The sequence below is a fragment of the Perissodus microlepis genome, chromosome 6 (genome assembly GCF_051167445.1).
Source record: "Perissodus microlepis isolate ML-2025 ecotype Zambia chromosome 6, ASM5116744v1, whole genome shotgun sequence".
Classification (NCBI taxonomy): Eukaryota; Metazoa; Chordata; class Actinopteri; order Cichliformes; family Cichlidae; genus Perissodus; species Perissodus microlepis.
In genome coordinates this window covers 16,080,554-16,089,022 of record NC_140466.1, presented here as the reverse complement: position 1 = coordinate 16,089,022, position 8,469 = coordinate 16,080,554, and the positions used below count along the sequence as shown (strand labels likewise).

At 39.4% G+C, this 8,469-nt stretch overlaps 1 protein-coding gene across 1 annotated transcript; it reads left to right on the top strand.

Annotated features, from left to right (window-relative positions):
- Nucleotides 1–509: 509 nt before the first annotated feature.
- On the top strand, nt 510–8,191 carry LOC146385358 (ubiquitin carboxyl-terminal hydrolase 37-like). The gene is made up of 17 exons (XM_084931061.1): nt 510–651; nt 751–928; nt 1,023–1,107; nt 2,646–2,726; nt 2,925–2,980; nt 3,279–3,351; nt 3,461–3,544; nt 4,047–4,102; nt 5,033–5,089; nt 5,190–5,321; nt 5,414–5,537; nt 5,623–5,774; nt 5,880–5,979; nt 6,120–6,196; nt 6,377–6,485; nt 7,095–7,152; nt 7,322–8,191. Exons 3-17 carry the CDS (start codon nt 1,072–1,074, stop codon nt 7,504–7,506), a joined length of 1,380 nt encoding a protein of 459 aa, XP_084787187.1. The 5' UTR covers nt 510–651; nt 751–928; nt 1,023–1,071; the 3' UTR covers nt 7,507–8,191.
- Nucleotides 8,192–8,469: the final 278 nt, after the last annotated feature.

Sequence of the window (8,469 nt, the reverse complement as noted above, 5' to 3'; positions counted from 1 at the left end):
AAAACTGTCCATACTTGGTATAACCACAGAACTTTCTGATGGAGATTTTTCCAGTTATACAAAAAGATGGATTATTTTGGCTCTTACTACGGCCAAACGGGTCCTGCTAAGACATTGGCGGAAAAAGAACCCCCCTCCCTATGAAGAGTGGCTAAAGACAATGGCTAAGTTGGCGTCTTACGAAAAAGTGACTTATGGTTTATTAGACAAATTGCCTCAATATGATTGTATTTGGTCCCCCTTTACAAGCTGGCTTTCTGTAACTTGAAGAACAGAGGAGTAATGACAGAGTGGTGGTGTGGGGATTGATGTGCGAAGAAAGAATAGGATAACTTCCCTTTGTTTTGTTTTTTGTTGTTGTAGTGTTTTGTTTTGTTGTTGTTTTGTTTTTGTTTGTTTGTTTTTTAAACTATTTATTTATGTAGTTATCCTTAAGCTCTGTTATTGAAGTTTAAAATGAAATAAATAAAAATTGTTGATGATAAAAATAAAAATAAAAAGTTTAAACTTCAAAGCTCATGCATGCATGCACATCCAGTGCTCAGTGTCTAATTGTGTGTTTGTGTTTTTACCTTTTTGCAGTAGCGTAGTGAAACATTTGGGCGGTGGATAAATAATGGAAAATAAAATTCAGACTACAGACGGCTTCAGGTGAGTACACGTGGTGCACAAGGACCAAAGCTCACCTTCTCAACCTGGACAAAATGAATTATTTTACACTGATACTGTAAACTTTTGTTTGTGTGTCAGGTTTCCATACATCGGAAACAGCTGCTGCATCTGTAATTCTGTCCATCCAGAGGAGAGTCAGCACTCTACATCAGATCCTTGGCTCACCTATAATGACGCACAGGTGCTGCACACAACTGGATCTGCAGCTTGTGAGGAACAGCAGCACTCAGCCTACATCCTGTTTTACAAGAGAAACGTAAGAAGACACAGCATCTCATCCTGAAGTGAGAGAATGGCACGCCAGCTGCAGCCTAATCCAATCTCTCTTCTTTTCTTTTTTCGGTGCCCAGACACCCTTCAGTTTCATCATGTCATCCCTAACAATAGCTGTAGAGTTGGATGGAGGATGAAGACAGCAGAGAGCAAAAGAAACAGGTAAGAGCAGACAGGTAGTCAGAGTTAACAAAAACTTTTAAAGCCAGTGTAGCTTCTGTTTTGAACACATTTATTGATGACAATTTTACATAAATAAGCAGTGTGTTATACTGTTATCAGATGTGGAGTCTCACTAACCACTTTAATAGTGACTTGTGTCCCAAATACTGTTTATTTGTCTTAGTTACAGATAGTGAAATAAAAATGGAAAATGATTCTTTCATAATTGTATACTCAGCTTGGTCAAGACAATAATTCGAGAACGAGGGGCAGGATTTTGAATTGATGCCATTGGTGCATCTACTAAAGTTCTGGGGTCAGTTTGAATATCAGTGACCTTGACCTCAAGTTCAAAGGTCAAGTTTTCTGAAAATCTTGTGAATGCTACAACTCTGACGAGAAGTAAGTCTCCTAGGTCTTTAAATTTGTATATAGGTGAATCTACTAGGAAGCTGAAGGGTTGCACTGCGGGCCATCTGTAGAGGTGTAGAGTCAACAACCTGTCTCTGAACGTGGACAAAACAAAAGAGATTGTTGACTTCAGGAGAGCACAGTGGGATCACTGCCCACTTAACATGAATGGATCCTCTGTGGAGGTCGTCAAGAGCACCAGATTTCTTGGTGTCCACCTGGCGGAGAACCTCTCCTGCTCCCTCAACACCAGCTCCATAACCAAGAAGGCCCAGCAGCATCTCTACTTCATGCAGAAGCTGAGGAAAGCCCATCTCCCACCATCCATTCTCACCACCTTTTACAGTGGGACTAACGAGAGCATCCTAAGTAGCTGCATCACTGTCTGGTATGGTAACTGCAGCGTATTGGATCGCAGTACCCTACAACGGATTGTGAGAGCAGCTGAGAAGATCATTGGAGCCCCTCTCCCCTCCTTATAACAACCGCTTGCTGGAGGACCCCACACACCCTTCAAACACACTCTTCACCCTGCTGCCTTCTGGAAAGAGGTCCCAGAACATCCGGGCCCTCGCTACCAAACTACGGAAAAGTTTCTTCCCACAAGCCGTCAGACCCCTGAACACTCAGTGACTGCACTGGCACACGCACACCTACACACACGTCACTACCAAGCACTTATCTGCAGTATCTCACACTCATACACATACATACAGACACCAAGTTACTTTTGCACAATACTCAGCATTTTGCACATTTCCATTGTCTTGTGTCTGTATCGTCCTGTTTTGTCTTGTTTATTTTTGCAGTTTATGCACACTGCACTTTATGTAGTCCTGGGTTTGTCCGTATATGTCATATATAGCACCAGGGTCTCGGAGGAACGCTGTCTCATTTCACTCTGTACAGTACCTCTGCACGTGGTTAAAATGACAATAAAAGCCACTTGACTTGACCTGTTTTTGTAGCAGTTGCTTGGAGACGAGTACCATACAGTTCAAATGAGCATACATTCCAAAATATGCAAATTAGCCCCATACATCATAATGATGATGTTTGCTGTTCAGGGTATGAACATTCTATGCTGAAAGTTTATAAATATACAACCTTTGACTGCTTGTTTTCAGTTGAACTTTTGCAAAGCTGAGGAGATTTTCGCTGCGATCACCTCAAGTCCAAAGATGTTTAAACTTCTTTTTCACAGAAAGGTAAGTTTGAAGAGACTCGCAGCACATTTCTCTGAATATTTTCTTATGGTAAATAAGCATTTTTGAAACTTTTACGGAAGCTTCTTGGATGATTTCTGTAAAAACTGAATTTTGAATCCAAATGAAGGATTTTGTATTTTCATACCATATACTTTGTTTTATGCCATTACTGATGTTGGTTTTCTTGTTTCTAAACAGAAATCACACAAACAAAACGTGGCAGAGAAGGAAATTCCTTCTACGTCTCATCAGAGGTAAAGAAATGCGCCACTCTTTAATGCTGCTGGAGATATTTATAGCAGTGGTTTAGTTGGAGCTCTTTTATTTCCCTTTTATTGGTGTTTTGTAGTTACATCTTTTTTACTACTTCTAGTCTTGTCTATAATTTATATTGATTCAGAGATTAGCGTTTGAAAATGTAGAGTGTAAATGTACAAAATACATGATTTTGTTCCATTACAGTTATTAATTTTTATCTGCAATCTCCAGCATGTACTCCTTGTTAAAAATTTCCACTTTGAAAAATAACATTTACACTTTTGTCCTCATCAGCATCCCGGATGCTTCTGTTGCTGAAAATGGTCAAAAGAAGAAGAGAAAATGGAGACACCTCTGCTGTTCCTCGGTTTGCTTTTACACAAAACATATGAAATGCACATTCTCTTTAAATTGCACTTGTTAATTTAAAGTGACTTTACTTTTTTAATAAACGTATGTTTGTTCGTCCTCTGCAGCAAACTGACAGCGATGCAGAGGCAGAGACCAACACTGTGAAGACACAAAAAAAGTGTCGCTGGTTTCTTTTTAAATTCTGGAAGGTATGTTTTATGGAAAGAGTCACTGTCATCAAGCATTTACTCATCACAGTTAAATGAGAAGAATTAAGAGCAATTTAGCACAGCTATGTCCTCAAATTAAGTTCAAAGATGTTTAAACGTTTTTTTTTTTCACAGAAAGGTAAGTTCGAAGAGACTTGCAGGATGTTTCTCTAAATATTTTTTGTGGTGAATAAGCATTTTTGAAGCTTTTAATGAAGCTTCATGGATGATTTCTGTAAAAACTGAATTTTGATCAGAACCAAATGAAGGATTTTGTATTTCACAGGACAAACTTTAAAACTGAATTTAAAGCATGAATAAATTGTTTTTATTTTATTTAAAGATATTCCTATATATCTGCTTCATGAGCTGACAGCTCACTAAAGTGATAAATAATATGAAATAATACCAAATTTTCTAACTGGACACTTTTCATGGAGAGACTCCCTTGGTATGTTTGTTTTATGCCATTACTGATGTTGGTTTTCTTGTTTCTAAACAGAAATTACACAAACAAAACGTGGCAGAGAAGGAAATTCCTTCTACGTCTCATCAGAGGTAAAGAAATGCGCCACTCTTTAATGCTGCTGGAGATATTTATAGCAGTGGTTTAGTTGGAGCTCTTTTATTTCCCTTTTATTGGCATTTTTCTTCCACCTTGTGTATTTACATCTTTTTTACTACTTCTAGTCTTGTCTATTATTTATATGGTTGCAGAGATTAGCGTTTGAAAATGTAGAGTGTAAATGTATAAAATACATGATTTTGTTCATGTTGGTATTCCATTACAGTTATTCACTGTTATTAGCAATCTGTATTAGCAAAATGTACTCCTTCTTATAAATTTCCACAACATTTACACTTTTCTCCTCATCAGCATCCCGGATGCTTCTGTTGCTGCCACACCAGCTAACCCTGAAAATGGTCAAAAGAAGAAGAAGAAGAGAAAATGGAGACACTTCTGCTGCTGTTCCTCGGTTTGCTTTTACACAAAACATATGAAATGCACATTCTCTTTAAAATGCACTTGTTAATTTTAAGTGACTTTACTTTTTTAATAAACTTATGTTTGTTCATCCTCTGCAGCAAACTGACAGCGATGCAGAGGCAGAGAGCAACACAGTGAAGACACAAAACAGGTGTCGCTGGTCTCTTTTTAAATCCGGGAAGGTATGTTTTATGGAAAGAGTCACTGTCATCAAGCATTTAAATGAGAGCAATTAAGAGCAATGAGGCACACAGCTATGTCCTTTATATATAGCAGGTAAGAAGCACCACGGAAAAGATCCCAGCAGACCTGATTTGGGACACTTTGATTATGGAGCTTCTGGACCAAGAGAGTGGATGGGAGCATGTGTTTAACAGGTAAGAGAAAGACGTCCTCCAAAATGTTTCAACTTCAAAGCTCATGCATACACGCACATACACTGCTCAGCATCCTGACATCTTTCCTAATTTTGTGTTTGTGTTTTTACCTTTTTGGAGCAGTGTAGCATGCGGTGGAAAAATAATAGAAAGTCAAACTGAGACTATAGACTGCTTCGGGTGAGTACACGTGGTGCACAAAGACCAAAGCTCACTTTGTCAAAGTGGAGAAAATGAATTCTTTTACACTGATACTGTAAACGTTGTGCGTGTGTGTCAGGTTTCCAAACATCGGAAACACCTGCTACATGAACTCCTGCCTGCAGAGCCTCCTCAACATTGAGGAGTTCATAAGAGACATCAGGCGTCAGGAGGTTTTGTGGAGCACAGATCCAGAAGCTCAGCTCTTAAGGTGCGCTACGTCAACCTTCTACTTTCTTCAAAAACCTGAAGAACAAAGAGATCTAACAGCAGAAATGTCTGTTTACCCTTTCCTTTCTACAGAAGGCTCATTGATGTCAGGGACTGTCATGAGTCAACAGATTATGGCCTTAAAGATCACCACCTAAGAGCTTTTAAGAAGGCATTCAGCAGTCAAGCTCCTGAATACACCGGCAGTGCACAGAAAGTGCGTCAGCTATTTGGACATTTCGTTTTTTGCTTTACCTTCTGATTTTGATGTACTGTTTTAAATCTCTCTGCTTTTCTTTCAGGACGCTCATGAATTCCTAACATTGTTCCTCAATGAGGTCAAAAGGCTCACACCTCACCTGGAGAGGAACGCAGCTCTCCTGGGCCAAAGTTATACCTGCCCAGTAGAAGACCATCACATTTTTAAAATGGAAAACATGAGGACATGCAAGAGGTAAGCCTGTCTTTCAGAAACGCAGAGCTGGTTGCAATATTTTCATATACCTCTTTTCCACCTACCTGATCTTTACTTTAACTACGTTACTCCTGAAATGTGTAGCTGCGGTCACCAATCATCACAGCAAGAGGAATTCACCAGCTTGTCTCTTGACCTGGTTCCAGAGGGGTCTGTTATAAACATGTTAGAGACATACTTGAAGGTAAGATCACAAATTCCAATAGAGTTGTAGTGTCAGCGATCTTAACACACCTTTTTTGTTAGTGTTTGTGTGTATGTGTGTGTGCATATGTTGAGATTTCTTTCTAACATAAAGCCTGTTTTCTCTGTGCTGTTGTTCAGGAACAAGAAATAGAATTTCGCTGTGATTGTGGAGGGACGGCCTCAGAACTGAAGTCGTCTTTTGATACACTGCCAAGGTGAGTAAGGTCACATCAGAATTGATCGACTGACCAGGTTTCCAAACTGTGGCGCATCAAATATCAGAGTTTTTCGAGACAATACTTGAGCAGTCGTTTTCTCCCATCTTCTGTTTGTGTTTGAAACTCATTCTTCTTATTTTCTACCTTGTTTGTTTTATTTTTTTTCTTTTCTGCCAGAGTTCTGATCTTGCATCTGAAGAGGTTTGGCTTTACACAAACCTACAAGATTCAGAAGGTGGATGACCCCGTCAGGCTGCAGAGGGACTTGGTGGTGCCATCCAATCAGGTAAAAACAGACTGCAGAACGTCTCAGGCTACGTCCACATTAGTCCTGATAGATTTGAAAACTCCGTGTCCACACTAGCGTTTTCAGTCATTTTCAAATAGTTGTGCGTCTGCATTGAAACGGCCGAAAACGCTTACGTTCCAGTCCTGCGCATGCGCAAAAGTGAGTGAGAATAACAGAATTTGAAGAAAAGCTATCCGGAGCATGTACAAACTGATATTAATCTTTTTTAGGGCTGTCAAAGTTGAGAGCAATCAAAACAACTGCTGTATAATGCACTCGGCTATCTTTGTTTAATTGCTCACATGACTGCATCACATGACTAAAATGCGTCATCGTTTTAGAAAGTCAGCGTTTTCGAGTGTCCACACTGCGACGGGACAACTCCGTTTTCAAATGTATGCGTTTTCGAGAGCGTTTTCAAGATGCTGTGTTTTTCCTTGAGGAAAACGCCATCTCAGTGTGGACGGGAGGTCAAAGCGGAGAGAAAACGATGTGTTTTCAAACGAAAACGCATTCGTGTGGACGTAGCCTCAGCAAATCAGCTTAATTATGGCACTGATGTGAGACTTTATGAAACTAACACTCTTTGGATTTGTTCCTTCTCAGGGTGGTGGCTGTTATAGTCTTGTCAGCTTCATTAGTCATTATGGAGGCACAGAGTCAGGTAAAACAACAGACTTGTGACAAACAGAAAATGAAAACTTGCTACTTTTCAGTGAAGGACTCACACACAAAAGCTTTTGATGTTCTAAGAAGCACTAAGTCAAAATCACTGTTTGCTTGAATCAGTTGACTTCCAGAAGTTGGATTCATTTGTCTTAATGTGATTTCAGGACACTACATCTGTAGTTCTGTCCATCCTGAGGAGAGTCAGCACTCTACATCAGATCGCTGGCTCACCTATAATGACGCACAGGTGCTCCACACAACTGGATCTGCAGCTTGTGAGGAACAGCAGCACTCGGCCTACATCCTGTTTTACAAGAGAAACGTAAGAAGACACAGCATCTCATCCTGAAGTGAGAGAATTTTTAAATGTCCTGTTACCTTGTTAACCAGTTTTGTCTTCATTCTCAGTTCTGAAACAGGAAATGGAAGGAAGGAAGGAAGTTAAGGTCATCATCATGCTGAGAAGAAACAACACTCGTCCCAGCCCACCATCGCACACTGGAGGACAAGTACTGGTAAGTATTGCCCTCAGGAGGAAGGGTCCTCCCAGAGAGCCTGGTTCCTCCCAAGATTTCTTCCTCCAGGAGGGAGTTTTTTCTTGCCACCGTCGCCCCACATTCACTGGTCTCATCAGCAGGGACATTTTTAACATCCTAAGACCTGAACTCTTTCATGGCATGCATTTTTCATTTCTCTGTGCCATTTGGGTTGATTGGGACCTGATGAATGTAAAAACAAAGACATCAGATTCGAACTATCTTTTTTTTGTTTCTCAAAACAATGAGATCCACATATGAGGACGTTCATTTTAAATTTCGATTGAACAGTGGCAGTGTAATGTCCTCCCTCATAAGTGGATATCAGGTTTTTGAAGAGCAAAATTTTGTATTTTGGTCTAGACAACCCAAAATGTTATGTCCACATATGTGGACACCAGGTCCTAGGAGGTTAAAACAAATCTACTAGTAGTGCACCACTACTAGAGATCGTCCTTTTCTGGACCAGTGTTTGGCTTGCTCTCTGGCAACAAATTAGTGCTGTCAGTGTTAACGTTATTTTAACTAATGACGTTTACGCTGACATCACTAATTTTATAGTTATTATTATTAATATTATTATTAATTTATTTGTAAAAGAAATTAAATTAAAAAAAACAAAGAAATTATTTAATTCTTTGTTATTTAGTTTTATTAAAATCAAAATAACAACAAAACAAAAATAACTAATAAAAAAATATTAAAAGTATTCAGCAGTGTTTTGTGAAATTTGTAATGAGCCTTAGTTAAGTTGATGTCACAGAAGTTTCTGAATC